Source organism: Vanessa tameamea, chromosome 28 (genome assembly GCF_037043105.1).
Source record: "Vanessa tameamea isolate UH-Manoa-2023 chromosome 28, ilVanTame1 primary haplotype, whole genome shotgun sequence".
Classification (NCBI taxonomy): Eukaryota; Metazoa; Arthropoda; class Insecta; order Lepidoptera; family Nymphalidae; genus Vanessa; species Vanessa tameamea.
The window spans coordinates 65,529-81,836 of record NC_087336.1 but is presented as its reverse complement, the minus strand read 5'-3'; the positions used below and the strand labels follow the sequence as shown (position 1 = coordinate 81,836).

General features: G+C 33.7%; 3 protein-coding genes across 3 annotated transcripts; 2 read left to right on the top strand and 1 right to left on the bottom strand.

Moving 5' to 3' along the window:
- Positions 1 to 974: 974 nt before the first annotated feature.
- Positions 975 to 5,296, top strand: LOC135194235 (MATH and LRR domain-containing protein PFE0570w-like). Its single transcript, XM_064219493.1, has 2 exons — positions 975 to 1,104; positions 2,737 to 5,296. Exons 1-2 carry the CDS (start codon positions 1,057 to 1,059, stop codon positions 5,152 to 5,154), a joined length of 2,466 nt encoding a protein of 821 aa, XP_064075563.1. The 5' UTR covers positions 975 to 1,056; the 3' UTR covers positions 5,155 to 5,296.
- A 1,329-nt stretch (positions 5,297 to 6,625) lies between these two features.
- Positions 6,626 to 9,365, bottom strand: LOC135194247 (uncharacterized). The gene is made up of 2 exons (XM_064219511.1): positions 9,204 to 9,365; positions 6,626 to 8,491 (listed from the first exon to the last, which is right to left on the bottom strand). Exons 1-2 carry the CDS (start codon positions 9,243 to 9,245, stop codon positions 6,761 to 6,763), a joined length of 1,773 nt encoding a protein of 590 aa, XP_064075581.1. The 5' UTR covers positions 9,246 to 9,365; the 3' UTR covers positions 6,626 to 6,760.
- Positions 9,366 to 15,050: 5,685 nt separating this feature from the next.
- Positions 15,051 to 16,153, top strand: LOC135194251 (uncharacterized). Its single transcript, XM_064219537.1, has 2 exons — positions 15,051 to 15,164; positions 15,758 to 16,153. The coding sequence occupies exons 1-2, from the start codon at positions 15,114 to 15,116 to the stop codon at positions 16,091 to 16,093; spliced, it is 387 nt and encodes a 128-aa protein (XP_064075607.1). The 5' UTR covers positions 15,051 to 15,113; the 3' UTR covers positions 16,094 to 16,153.
- Positions 16,154 to 16,308: the final 155 nt, after the last annotated feature.

The following is a 16,308-nucleotide window of genomic DNA, read 5'->3' as shown; positions in this document are numbered from 1 at the left end:
TTCACTTTTGCATCATGCATATGGGGGTTAAAATTATCGCAAATAGTCACCCCTATCACCTCCTAACGGGAATTACCAACAACCCTGTATATATATATTATCGTTGAACCAAGACTGAGTGACGTGGCTTGGGAAGTGACGTCACCGGACAGAGGTGGCATAAGTAAATATATGACGCGCGGGCGGCGAGGCGGCCATCTTTAGTTGACTTGAGATAGAGAATTGAGTAGTCGGTTGCATGTTAAACGAGTTCCTTAATGTTTTTGTCATTTTCTAAAATATAATTATAACTTTGTTAACTAATGAGTACTTATGTATATTTTTTCAATATTTTTGTGAATGATAGATTATATATATATATGTATAAAAGTAACAGCCGGGATTCTGAAAAGTTTGCGCTGTTTAAATTCCCGTTCTTCGCTACCGTGCTGCCCCTGACATGACAGGGGTATCACGTCAGATGAATGTCTCATTTGATTACACTGAGGGTTGCCCCTATATTTGCACAATAATATTTCCCGCACAAGTGCGTCTGCGTTGAAATGGGCAGCTGCTGGCGAAATCGGACAGAACTTCAGCATCTATGTTATTCAATAACGCATCGTGGTTGTCTTAAAGGAAAATCTTTCAATGTTCCCTTCTCCATGTGAAGATAAGGTTTAGAGCTTATTCCACCAAGCTGCTTCAATCTGAGTTAACGAATTAATGTCATAGAACTTCACAGAACTGGATGTCATTATTTTACACACATGAAAACACAGCTCGCTTCATCTGAACCCTCAAGTTTTGCCTCAAATTCACTTTTAGTTTAGAATTGCGATCATTGTAATTTATCATGTGCGGGTTTTAGTTCTTGTATTGGTTCTTTTAATTAATTATACAATTGATACCCATTCGTGTTTAATCGTTATCAAAATAACAAATCACAGATAGTAAAGAGACCGTTATCTCCCGCTTATAAGACGACAGATGCCATCTCCATCACGTATTAGTCTGACAGATTTCGATGTGGTTTCATCTTTGCTACTTCGAGGGTTAAGTATCACGCCATGATAAATGATGTATAAATTGTTTGTAATATGTATCCTGAAGTGTTTGACGTTGGTGAGTGATTCACTTTTTTTTTAAATTTAATATAGGAAACAAACGGCTGAACGGAATACCTGTGGTCACGACCGCCCGTATACATTGGTAAACTGGGAAATGAGACGTTATGTTCCTGTTGCTTGTTAGGTTGTGATTTACGGGCAGTACCACTGGCCACACCAATTTTCAGGTGTCTAATTTGTGTTTTTAATTAATCTAGTATTAGAAATATTTCGGGTGAATATCGTCCTACGTACCTTTTCCTTTATTCGTACCTTCTCTTAAGTGGAGGGGGAGAATTAGCCCGGATGTGGAACTTTTGTATTTTTTTTAATTATAGTATTCCATTAAACCGTTTATGTCATTTGAACGTTTCGTAAATACAATAGTAAGTCTAGGAAATAATCACATTACACAGATATTGTGTTGGAAGTTATTTAATAAGATATCAATTTAATTTGAATTTTACTTAAAATATATGATGTAATGCTTACCTCAAACTGATGTACGTCGGACAGGTTTTGAATCACGCGGGCGCCATATTGGAATTATAACGTCACATTTGTAACAAAATATAATAATGAATTAGTACAATTATTAAGTTAAGTGTTTTTAAGACATTTTTGTTATTTTGACAATTCTCAAATTAATTTAAACGTAAAGGCTTTTTGTTTTTGTTAAAATGTAAGGTATCGTTCCGAACGCGTTTCACAGTTAGGCAATGGCTTTTTTAACGTTGATAAGTTTATTCCACCACACTAAAATATATATATAGGTTTCATCTTGAATACGAGATAAATTATTAGCACAAGTTAAGTCATTTTTACTTGTTCGGATTGTTCGAATGATTTTCGGTTCCATAATAATCACGGAAATAGCATAGCACAAGTTTAAACAATAACAAAATAGTATATTAGTGCCTCGTTGGTCTAGAGGCTAGAAACAAGGCCGCGGATACTAAAGTCCTGGTTTCAAACCCAAAGGCGATAAACGTTTTTGGATTTTTATGTGGAAATATTCTCAGTAGTAGACCGGAGTCTGGAAGCAGGAGGTGTGTACCTGTGCCTCGGAAAGCATGTCAAGCCGTTGGTCCTGCTCCTGAACTCATCGCAGTCACGTCATTCGTTGCTAGTATATACTGAGATCATGCGGTTGGAGTAACTCGTATCTGTCTTTGGTTTATTGTAAATAACATTGCACGGAGGTGACCGGTATAATTTTATACGTCACGAGTTAGATTTTACATTGATATTTTACTGGATTTTCAACAGTATTTGTGGTTTTTATATATTTATAAATATATAATGTTAATAATTAATTAAATAAGCTATGTTCGAATACGTTAAGTTATTGCTTTAATAATATTGCAGTTGTTTGGTTCACTGTACTTTCATCAACATAATTATATCATAAATTTTCTAATACATTGAAAAGATTCCACTTTAGTCGATCAATTTAAATAAAAATATTTTTTTAAATTTAATCAATAATTATAGCTGCACCATGCAAGCAACCGATACATCTCTAATCTGATCAAGATATTGTTCAAATCGTCTTGGATTTATGAGTCTGTCAACTCCTTTCTTATAATTTTTAAACTAAGAAAAATATGTGAAATAACGAAATGATTTAATATATGTTAACTTTCAGGTGGCAACTAATCCATTGCAAGGACTACAGTCGTGTCCTCAAGTCAAGTATGTACAAAATTACGGGCAACTCGACGGACCACTAATACCAACGAATTATAAACCTTACCAGCAACAGCTCATGGTACAAAATCAAATAACACCTACAATCCAAACAATCCCTTATTTACACGATGAACAAATAAGCCGATTGTATTACAAAGTCCAGCCAATTCCAACAATAAACGCATTTGCTGATGTCAACACGCGTGTTTACGATCAAAATGGAATTGAAATTGCAAGATACGCGGCTAATCCAGCCGGAGCTGCGCCTAATGTCGTTAATAATTACATAATAGTGCCACCGGAGTATTTTAAACTCAATCAAAGTATTCCTAGTGAAAATTTATATTATCCGTACCAGAAAAAAGGTTTAAAAGATGACACCGACATAAAAAATAATGACTACACAGAAAAAGAGAAACACAAGAAGAACAAAAGAAATGAACATAGTTTTGAAAAACATGCATATGTTGATAACAACAATAATGACAAACCAAAGAGTGATAAACAAAATAATGATGTGCCGAAAAAGAAAGCTAAAAGAATAGGAAGTAAAATGAATAAAAGTAAAAGAAAATCTTCCAAAAAGAATAAAAATAAAGGTGAGGAACTCGAAGTTCCAAAGGTCATAGATGAGGATGATGTTGTACCAGATAAACAAAGAACTCATCGATCAAAATTAAAAGCTTTAGAAAATCAAAATGACAAAGAAATAGAAGAAAATAGAGAAAGTAAAATCAAAAGAAGGAAAAGTGATGACAGCTCGAAAACAGTAAACAAAAAGATTCAAAAGAAAAAAAAAATTAAGCCTACTCAGGAAGAATCTATGGATTCTCAACCAAAAGAAGATCTACAGGACGATATTAATTTAAAGATTAGCCCAAACGAAATCACTAAGAAAACTGCAGATGTCGATGTATGCTTTGATATCAACGAAGAGTGTGCCGACCTAGAAAGTCGCAGGACTCGTAATAACTGCTATGATCGTAAATGCAATAATAATAATCATCATCATCATTATCACAATAATAATCAGCAAAACGTGCAGAGAGACTTTCCTGCAAATATAGCTTCTTACTTGAACAGTATAATGTCTATGCCACAATTAAACACAAATTACTTTAATGCAATGGGTAATTTCCCTTACAATTTTAATTACTTGTATCAAATACCACCTCAATCTAAATCAAGATCTAACGAATCAAACAAAAAGCGCAAAAAAGGAAAAAAGAAACAAAAAACCAATAATAGTAGTAAAGACGAAAAGCAATGTGCGAATCAACATCAAGTTGAAGAAGTAACATCTGATGATTGTGAAAAAGTAGTAGAATTAACACCACAATTCATAGAAATTGAACAAATAAATGAACCAATCATTCCGGAAGTGACGTCGCAAAATATAGAAAGGAATGAAGATAAGACTGTAAAAGATTCTAAAAAAAAAGATTTCGAGAAAGAGATAAGAGTTATTGAACCTATTGAGAATAATAAACCGAAAATAATTGAGCTCTCACCAGAATTAATTGAACCTCCACCAGAATTAATTGAACTTCCGCCAGAAGTAATTGAGTCTCCAGCAGAAATAATCGAGCCTCTATCAGAAATAATTAAGCATACCTCAGAAATTATTAAGCCGTCAAATATTTATATAAGTGATGATTCAGCAGAAACCTTGTATGTCGCTCCTGTGTTAGGCCCAGATGAAAGTTTGTATGTTGCTCCAATGATTGGTGGTGAAACCATTCCATTTTTCGATGACAATGACGTATTTGACGAATATTATCCTGATTTCACATCAGATAATATATACTTAAGTAAAGAGGATTATGAATTAAATAATTTCCACGACCGTTACTATTATGCTTCGGACAATAAAGCAGAAATGAGTAGAGAAAAACGAAAATATGAACACGTCAAAGGAAAAAAAATGAGGAAATCCAACGATGCGCATAACAATAAACAGACAGTGAAAAATACTAAAGACAAAAAAAATACCCAACAGCATAAAGATACTTTAAAAGATAAAGAAAATTCGTCAGAAGTTAAGTTTCGCATTCCCCCACCGCTTGAATTTCCAGATTTTAAAACTGAAATGGTAAACAAGGATCGAGATGATCCTAGAATACAAGACGAACACAATAAAAATGAACACAAGAATGATATGTCTAAAGATGTTGATCACGATAATCAAGTTGAAACTGTTTTTGCGCATTCGAAGGTTGTGAAATACGGCGCTCCACCGAACACAGAAGAAACGGCATTATTTAATTTAACACCAACGAACATCGACGATGATGAGAAAATTCTATTTTCAAGAGATGGAGACACAACTGTCGTAATAGCGAGGTCTTTAGGTTATTCAGACGGTTATTATTAGTCACTAAATGAACCCAATTCAAAACTATTTCTTGAAGTCTCTTTATGAAATCGAATATACGATTGATATAAAAAATGTTTTAATTTTTTTAAATAGTATTCATTATTTATTGTTAAATATAATAACATTAATTAAATCAACTGGTACATGATATAATAAGGTCCGTTAATCTCCCGCATATGGAATAATGGTTCTTGTTATCCTCTTAAGAAGGTTATACTTAATATAATTTATCACACAGTTCCTGGTTGCGACTGGGTATGTGAAACAGAATTGTTTACGACTACCATGGGATTCCTTGATTGAAAAACTCAAATTAGGCACATTTTAGATTTCAAGATAACACAAAAAATCAACTGTTAAATAATGACAGGTTGATAAAAATTAATTTGAATAATTTTTATACTTCTAATTTCTTTTTAATTATGGCATTCGGAATTGATTTCTGATCTATTTTTTAATTATAAACTACATATTATTGTGTGTTTATTTAAAAATAACTCTTAAAACCAGAAAACAAGACTATAAATAGCATAACGCATTTTTTTGTTAACCAATTTAACATTCAATACGAATTTAAATATGTGACATGACGAATTTAAATATATAAAACTTTTTTCCGGAAATCTGGCTTTATGGTAAGTTAGAATAATAATATATATTTGTCAAGTCAGCCCGTCTACATGTACGAGTATACAAAATGGGTAAATATAAATATGTCTTCCCAGCTAAAAGCTTTACCAAGTTCTGTTACTATGGCATAAATAATTTGCCCATACACAACGATAGCGGTACGCGACAGTAAGAGCCATTCCTTACGATGTCAGAAGTTTGCCAACCGCGGCTCGGCATTTTTTAACACTGCATATGATATTTTTATTTATTGTATATTTTTCAGACGGAAAATTGTACTTGTGTTATTTAAAGTATACTTTATTCCACGTGGATTTTAATAACATAAAGAAACATCATTAAATGAAAACTTACCGTCGGTTTGTAATGTAGATTCTGAGGGGTACCGGTGAGAAAGTGAATAGTTACATTGTTCCAGTAATCTAAAGGTATTTTATCAATGCTGAAAAATTGAAACAGGGTGCGAAAATGCAGTTCCCATTCTACACAGCTGTACTCCGCTTCCTGTTAGAAGTTAAATGGTATCTACCCGAGTGTACCGGAGCCACATTGCTTTTCCCTCGTATAAACTGCAATAATAAGCATACAAAACATATCTATATGTATGCAAATTTTATTAGGTATGCAGTAAAGGATATTTTTACTTAAAGTTGTTTTTATCTCTCGTTTAAATAATTCGAAGAAATTTTAAAATTATTTCTTTGACTTTAATAATACTTCAGTGTTAGATAAAAGGATCTTACAAATATTATATAACGGTTTTATGTTGGGTAATATTATATAACACGAAAAAAATTGTGAAACCTGTTAAGTATTGATAAAGAAAGTAAAACACTCATTACAAGTAATATCTTTATTATAATATGAAATAACAGATTACGTAAAACTAGATAACAACAGGAAACAGTAGTAAGTTTTGATGATAACATTTATTCCATACAATTACAACAATAACAACAAACATTTAAAAAAATTAAATCACAATTATAATATCATTCGTTGTCTCTAAACTTGGCATTATATTTATAGTAATAGATGCTAAATACGGCTTGCATTTTGGAGCTTCTTGTGTACATACAGCTGAAGGTGTTCTTAAGCACTCATGTGAGTCAAAATCTTTCAAAGTTAAATCTATTTCAGGCTTTGGCAAAATCACAGGAATATCTATAAGAGAAGGAGGACATGAAGAATTTGAAGGATTTGAAACGAATGTATCTGTATTCATAAAAGTGGTTGGAATATCTATTGCAGGTTCTTTAATAGGTTCGTATGTAATTTCTATTGGTACAATATCTGGTATTAGTTCAGGAGTAGTGTTTCCAAATACTGTTGATATTAAACCCGCTGTTAATAAAGAAATGATACTATTCAACGAGCAACTCAATTGTGAAGTAAATGTATCTGATGTGGCGTCATAACTACTTGCGCTTGTTGGTATAGAACATGGTAACGTAGAAGATCGTAGTGACGGTTTGTTGATTGTATTGACGTTGGGTAGCTGAGATACAGGAAGTGTTGGTAATTCATTATCACGGGTGTAAGCTGGATTGATCAAACATGATGTTGACGATGAAGTCGGTAATCCCGTACAGTAACATACAGATTCAGGTTTTGGAATTATATTAATTTTATTACAGTAACAATACATATTCTCAGGTGATTGGTTGTTGATTTGGGGCGGAATGGCATTGACAATTTGAGTCAATTCTATTTTATTGTCTACTGGTGCAACTTTTGGTGGAATGATGGAACAGGGCTGAGTTTTCTGAGTACTTGCTGTTTGAAATTGATTGCAACTATTTGAACCGTAACTGAATATAACGTTTCTGATAGGATACTCTACTTTACCAGTGGAGGCCGATATTTCAATATAGTTAGTAGACTTTGGTTCTGTTGTTGCTTTATTTATAAGTTGTTGTTGGATAACATTATTATTAGGATTAAAAAATGTTACTGGATTTTCTACGAAAACAGCAGAAGCTTGAGAGATCATATAATCTTCTCTTGCTAGATTCAAACGATAATCTGCTATTGTATCTTGGACTACTTCATATTTCGGTACAGGGTTGGCTACGTTTTGTATTACATAAGGATTAACCGATGCGAGATTTGTAGGTATTTGGTAACTTTTGGATGATTTACTGCAATCTATAAATATTGGTTTCGAATCAGCGATTTTTACTTTATGGATATTGCTTGGTAAATTATCAAGCATTACAGGTACTAAAGGGAATTTTATTTTATTGTTACTGTTATCTGTACTAGTTATTACGTAATTGGGACTGTATTGCACTACAGGCGGAACCAGTTCGCGTGTACCATCAATCATTTTATTATTAACAACATGACTGCTTTCTAAAGAAGATAAGTCTATTTGAGGAAACGCTAATGTTTTAGGTGTAAAAGCATTTGCGGTGAATGATTGTATTTGTAAAGGTTTATCAAGTGCAGGATTCAGAGGTGTCGATATTGACACCGTATTAAACGGAGGTTGGGGCTCTTGGACACTACAAGATTCTTGTGGTAATTTTGTAGGTATGTTGACGGATTCTATCGATCTGGAACCCGACGTGTATGTCGTTGGTTTTTCATTACACGCGTTTGGTGTAAAAGATACAGATAACGGCTTCTTATCTATCGGCGACGATTTGTAAACTATAGATGTTATGGGTAAAGTTATTCCATCTGGTCGAACGGATGAGGTCTGAAATTAAATATATAACATTTTTATAAATTAAGTATTTGAGTATGATTCATAAAATAAAAATAAAAGTATTACAAAAATAGCTTCTGGTTTAATCCATATGTTATCCTGATCAGCAGATTTTTCAAATATTTATATTAAAATATATTTACACATAAAAAATCAAATCAAATAATTACACATAATCTCCTCATATATTTTCTAATGTCATAAGTTCATTAAGGATTCAACACATACAAAATAGCTGTAAAACTATTCGGCGTGGAAAATGTTTCATACACGATACACCTCAAATGTCGTACATTATCATATATTTGCCATGGATTATAAACACTAATAACACTTTTCAGCACGTTTTTTTAAATAACAATAGCAATGTCCCAATTTAAGGAATTACTAATATTCCTATTTACCCCCCTTTTTAAGCTTATCACTTGTGTTAGGAGTGGGGACGACAGTAGCCCAAGGGGTCAGGATCGATCCTCATTACGTAGCTAGGAGGCCCGTAAACCATTCCGCTATTGACACTTGAAAGTTATAAAAAATCATAATAAACGTTGCATTCAAATTCGACCTTGAAATTTTACTGTCAGAGGAGATTGAACTGAAAATTTTAATTCTGTTGATCAAGATTTAGCATAATCTTCAAGATTACGTAACGTTTTCACTTGGTGGTCTCAGTTTAAAACAATTGAAAGTATTCAATATTCACCTGACACATTAACAGCCAACAGCAAACGACCACTAACATCATATCGGAAAGTTCTCGCGTAAATGACACAATATACTCGAAACGATTATTATGAACTGGAGTTGTCGTTTGTTAAATCGTCACTGGGTGATGTTACCAAATGAAATTGTAATCGGGTTAGCATTACATAAATATATTGTAACAAAGCTCAGGTGGACTAGTAAACGACAAATGCTAGTTTGCGTCTTCAATTCCGGACAACATTTTATAGTAGACTCGACCGTCCGAACGCTGTACACCGTAGTACCTGCGTTGACTTTGGACGAGATCTAAATACATAAATCAACGTACGCTATACAAACTGGAATGTTTATGGTAAAAACAGTCCTAATTTATTATATTTGCACTGCACTTCGCTTTTAATAAAATAAATGTGACATTATTTTAAAATCATAACATTCTGTGTTCAATCATTGTTTTACTGGCTTAAATACATTTAAATAACTACAATTTTTTTTATCTACGATTTAAATTTAATTTTATCGAGTGATGCCTTATTTATAAATAGTTAAGTTATAATATTTAAAATGAGACTGACATTTATTATTTCGGAAAGTTTAAGTTTTAAGTTAAAGACGCGAACGCTTTGCCCAAAGGATCAATTGACTTTGCGGAAACGAAACTTACCAACAGTAACGAGACACGCAAACATTGTGATATCAACAGTATGACTCAAACTCATTTTGTAATAAGATTTCTCGTAAACGAAGTTTTTGTTACATTTTAATTAAACATAGAGAACTAATTAACTTTTTCTAGATCGACTCGACCGGGGACCGGGAATCGAACGAGGGACCCCGGAGTGACTTGAAAAAAAAATGAAAACCGGTGTACACACTACTCGACTACGGAGGTCGTCAAATATATTATTTGTAGAAATTTTAACAAAGTGCTCTTTTCACTCCCTTTTTATTAATTAGTATATTTTTTATGAAGTGGCTTGAAGAACGGAGGAGGTTATCGTCTCAGTTGTATTTTTCATGATATTATGTCATTTCTAAGCCGATATGGAAAAATATTTTGTAAAATTTGAGTTCGGTTGTTTATTTGTTGTTTTTTTAATGTTTATTTATACGCAGAGACAAATACGTTTTTAGGCCTAACATTTTAAGCGAGTGTTTTCACCAAAAGTGGTGTGGAAGGGATCGCTCTCTCAGCGATTGTATTTTTACACATTTGGTGTAAAATGTAAAATTATAAATTATATTTCAATCAATCAATATATATAAAACTCTTCCGTTACTGAGTGATTGAGTGACTGAGTGACTGACAGACAATGCGCAGCCTAAACCACTGGACCTAGAGACTTGAAATTTGGCACACGTATACCTTGAGTATCCTAGAGGTGCAGTAAGAATTTTTCAATAAATGGGATTTATATTTTCGAATTTACCTAAGTAGCTCTATCTCCGTAACTATAATTATTAGGGGTTTCAAATTTAGCATGCAAGTAGGTTATAACAAAAACTAAAAACTATTTTTAGGATATTTCGGAATTTTCAAGGCATAGGGAATAAACGGGAATTGTATTTTTTTTTCTTGAAAGTCCGTAGTCCTAGAAACTGGAAATTTGGCATGAAGATAGTCAAAGTCAAAGTCAAAAATCTTTATTCAATATAGAAGTGTTTACACTTGCTTATTGATTGTCAAAAATCTACCACCGGTTCGGAATTTAGCACCTCGGACCGGAGAAGAACCGGCGAAAGAAACTCAGCGGGATATATTTTTTACCATTTTCCATATATATATAGTTATTATAGCACAATAAACTAAAAAAAAAAACTGAAAATCATGTGTTTTTTTTGTTTATAAAAAACCAATATAAATTGATCCCACACTGCGTACATTTTGCTTAGGAGCAGGGCTCTGCTTACATTCGAAAATTTAAAAAACTTGAAAAAAGGGAAATATCTTCAAGAATCGTTCCCTTTTGGTAGATCTATGAGCTATTTACATACCTATAAATATGTATATGGAACCCTCGGTCCACGAGTCCGACTCGCACTTTATTCGGTAGGTTAGTTTCAATTGAATAGTTACTTTTAGGTTTCATTTATTTTTAGTTTGTAATTAGATTTGCAGGTTAAAGTTGAATAAAATCGTGTCACCACATTTCGTTAAAATGATTCAGAAAACACACCTCAGAAAATATGTTTGCAAATTTTGATGACCTCTGTGGTCGAGTAGTGTGTACACCGGTTTTCATGGGTACGCCACTCCGAGGTCCCGGGTTCGATTCCCGGCCGAGTCGTTGTAGAAAAGGTTCATTAGTTTTCTATGTTGTGTTGGGTCTCGGTGTATGTGGTACCGTCATTACTTCTGATTTCGATAACACAAGTGCTTTAGCTACTTACATAAGGGTCAGAGTAATCGATGTTGTCCAATATTTATTTTAAAAAAAAACCATACTTCCATACTATATTTAATATTATAAATGCGAAAGTAACTCTGTCTGTCTGTCTCGCTTTCACGCCAAAACTACTGGAGCGATTTAAATGAAATTTGGTACACATATAGTCTAGAGCCTGAGAAAGGACATAGACATAGACTTTTTATTTGGAAAAAAATGCTGTAAAGGGTTGAAAAGGGGGATGAAAGGTTGTAAGATGTTGAAAGTATTGTCATTTTTAGGACTAGAAGCATAAAACTTATATTTTAGGCTGTACACTTATAAACTAACATATCATGACACCCACTAAGGAGCGAATTTTGGAAATTCTACCCGTAAAGGGGTGAAATAGGGGTTGAACGTTTGTATGGAAGTTCGTAATTTTTTAAGTTAGATACATGAAACTTTATTTTTGAGATACTGATTAAAAATGACTTGATTCGCATTTAAGTGTTTCTGGATATTTTACGCCTAAGGAGGGAAATTGGGTTAACATTTCGTATGCAGGTTAGTCTGAAAGTCCGTCATTTTTGAAGTTAGAAGCATGAAATACACACCAATGTCAACGTAGAGGTCTTACATTAACGTAATATTTATGTTAATTTGTAAATATATTCAATTATTCATATTCTACGCGAGCAAAGCCGCGGGTAACAGCTAGTATAATGATAAATGTATTATATATAATTAAATAATGGCGAAAACTAAAACATTTAGTTTAGAAGATATTTGCCGACAAATGGAAGGATGCTAAAGGCTTTGTTTTATTGTGTTAAGAGATAATAGTTTGGCCACATTTTTACAGCAAAAGAATAACTTTCGATGACGCATTCGTTGTCCGAGTTCCATATTACGCGTAGAAACAGGGATGTCCTATAATTTTACTATTTGTACGAACTTCTGGTGACTTATGATAATTACAAATGAAGGTAAAGACCAATTTCAATGGTATCATGTCGGTGAGAAACAAAATCGTACTAATCATTAAAGATAAGGCTTAGACTTCGGAACCTAAATCTGCAGAATTAAACATAAAAATTATGTTACTAACACAATACAAACGCTGCGTTAGTAAGAATGTCGCTATCGGGCAACGTAAACAGGCGCCGAGGCACCGCGGTTCAGTTTGCACCAGTCAGCGAAACACGAGCTGCGGCAGACAGCCAGCCTAATGCGGTGCAATGGCCACGAAGTGTCGGGTGTTAATGACCTAATTACGTCACAGACATAAAATACGAAAGCGACACAAATTACTTCAAACCATTGCCTAGAGAAAAAGATACTCCTTGCTTAAGGTGAAGGGTGTCGATTACTATTACCAAAGGGCCGCTCTAAAGTGGACGATAGCAGCTTTATTCACTGGAAAGGAATTAAAGGCAAAAGAAAACTGTCAAACGTACTCCTATCAATACCGATGGCAAAACTTCTCTTGTAACTGAAGGTGTGAAAAAATGTCTAACCAAGTTCCTATTAATTACACAGTTGGACATATAAAGATTGGGATATACTCTTCTTCAGTCCTACGTGCATGGGAGAAGTTGTGATATAGCCGGACGGGAGATTGAGCTGGACAACCATCTTCCAGTCCTACACCCTCCGAGTTTAGGCGACACTTTTAGTAGGTAGGAGGGCTTTCTGTAAGCCCATCTGAGTTGGTACCTCTCACTCATGAACTCAACCGTTAAACAGCAACATTTTGTGTTGTTTTCTTCCGGTTTGAATGGTGAGTAAGGCAGTATTACTTCATGAAAAAGGGACATAACATCGTTGTGCCCCCAGGAACAAATGTCTATTGGTGACCATAAGATGGCCTATTTGTTCGTCCGCCTACCCATACCATAAAAGAACAATTAGGACAAGTATCTCGACGATAATTACTTAACTCTACTCGAGCTAAGTCGTTAAAGGGAGGTACGATTTAAGCCGCTACTCATAATGTTAAACCAGAATGGTTTTATATAAGTAAGGTATATATGATTTAGGTATTTGTTACCTGGAAAAATACTGGCTTTTGATGTGAAACTTGTATAATTGGCGCGCCTTGGGTTAAGCCTACTTGAACGCTGTGATAGCGTGACCCTCTCTTAAGCCGTCATGTCCGATCTCCACCGGCGAACCCTAATCCCTCGTATGTGCGTGGCGCGTGTACTAAATAATTCGCTGCTTTAATATTATAATAAGTAAAATGTCTAGTCAATGTATATAAATATTTATTGTAAATGTATCCTATGTAGTATATTGATTGTAAAGTGAATGATGATGGCAAAGAGTAACTACTGAGTTTCTTGTCGGTTCTTCTCGGTATAATCTACTTTTCGAACCAGTGTTACACATTTAATTCAACATTATAACGTGACCATTCAAAAGCTTTTATGAGCCCACTCGAATAAAGAATATTCTGATTTGATTTGATTTGATTTGTCATAGGTTTTACAAGTGACCACTTACCACGTCAAATACTGAGCCATGTGGTATTACAAATCTACAATCGTATAGTCTAATCCTTAAGGGCCATTTTTTAGTCGAAATCACAATTGCTATCGAATGGTATAAGTATTTATTAATTTAAGACTTTTTAAGACAAATTTTAACTTGACTATTGAGTCACTATCTTTTGCTTCTTCTAACATAGGATTAGGATTAAATATCGTTTCCTCCGACGCCTCTGCTGTTGGCTCGGAGCTTACATAAGGGGTAATAATGATTATTTAGACACCCACGCGAGAGCGCATGGCAGCGCTTGGAATTGAATAGAGCGTTCGAGGTTAAATACTGTCCGATATAAATATGTTCTTAACTAAATATGGCTGGCAGGCTTGCAAATGGGTCACCTGATGGCATGTAGTCATAACTGCACGTAGACATTGACACAATAAGAAATATCAGACCATCCCTAACCTTTCCAATGCCTAACCAACCTTGGGAACTAAGATTTTAGGTCCCTTGTACCTGTAGCTACACTGGCTCACTCACCGATCAGACCGGAACATAACAATACTGAGTATTGCTGTTTTGTGGTAGAATATATAATAAATAAGCGGCGCCAAGTTAATATATAACAATACATTATGTATTCATATGAAATATACGTATAAGATTATAAAGTAACATTCATCCCTTCGTATAAGTCCACGCGTCAGTTCATGACATCCTGTAAATAATATTTTTTAATTAGTTTTAAATTAAACACGAGTATGATTAGCTTAAAATAAGTTATCTATAATAATAATTTATTATTTAATATTTTTTCCAAAGTATATATTTCAAAATTATTAATTTTTTTATCATTTATAATATTTCATAATAGAATATCGATATAGATAATAAAAAAACGTGATATTATAATTTCCAAATGTTTTTTATTTAAATAAAAAAATAAACATTGCGAAAACAACTGATAAAAATTAGATATAAATAATTCTATATCATTTTATCGATCATTAAGTTCCGACATTTGTAATAACGCCCACGTCTTTCACAAAATGGCCGCTCGTCTCGTTTTACTGCTCGGCATCTCGTCGATTGTGATGCAGGTATATTACATATGACATTAAAAAGGTTAAATTATATTTCAATATAATAAAACTATTGATTCAATTAATTTATATCATAAGTATAAAATATTGAATTGTAGGTATGTAAATAGTTGTGATGTTATTTTTTAATAACTACGTGACAAAGACTGATTGTGGTATGTCGTTATTTAAACTGTTTTTACATTACAAATAAAATATTAATTCAAGTACAATTAATAATTATATCTTATTACCGATTGCATTAATACTTTTTAGTTAAAGATTCTTGTATTTAAGCTCGGGTTACAAAGCAGGACTGAACAAGAACAGTTACAATTGTGATTACTAACCTTATTGTAAATCTGATTAATATTAAAACAGTAACTGTGCGAGATTCTTGCTATTTCGTTTCGTTTGAAGCATAAAGCGTACAAAGAGTAGAGTTCAAATATTGACGATTCAAATAAGGTTCATTGCATTAATTTAAAGGAAATACAATGATGTAATTAAATAGATTTACCTCACCTCGCTTTACATTATTGAAACGGCAATGTCTTATTTAACAGCCTGCTTCTTAGCTTTCACTTAAACAATACAACGTTTTATTTCAGAATGCTTTAAGTCAATGCGTGAATCGAGTCGGGTGTGGACAAACTGTAGTCGAAGGTCTCCTCCCGAACCAGCTGTTACTGCGTGAGCAAGGGTTACCCCTTCTACCGACTGTGCCCGGGCCCCTCTGTCCTGGGCCTCTCATGCCGGGACCTATTATACAGGAGGGCTTTGGATACGCCCCCACTGTGATCCAAGACAGCAGTGTAGCCAACAGCTTAGCTAATGCCTTGCAGCTTTTGGTAGTAAGTAATCTCCTGAGCAGCACCCTGCCGGGCCCCTGCGACAACTACCCCTTAGATTTCGTGGGGCTGCCCACTTATAATTACATTTATTGATTAATTAATATTGTATATTTATTTTATTATTGTTAATAAATTTATTTTGATATAAAGAGTCTTTTGTTTAATAATTTTTTTAACGACGAGAGTTTGGCTAATCGAATTTCTAGCTTTGCCAGAACACATTTATAGCGAGGAGTTAGCTTTCGTTGATTCCATGCAAGATAGGTAGAATTGTCTTTAAGTATCTATGTAACTGACGTGTCGGAAGA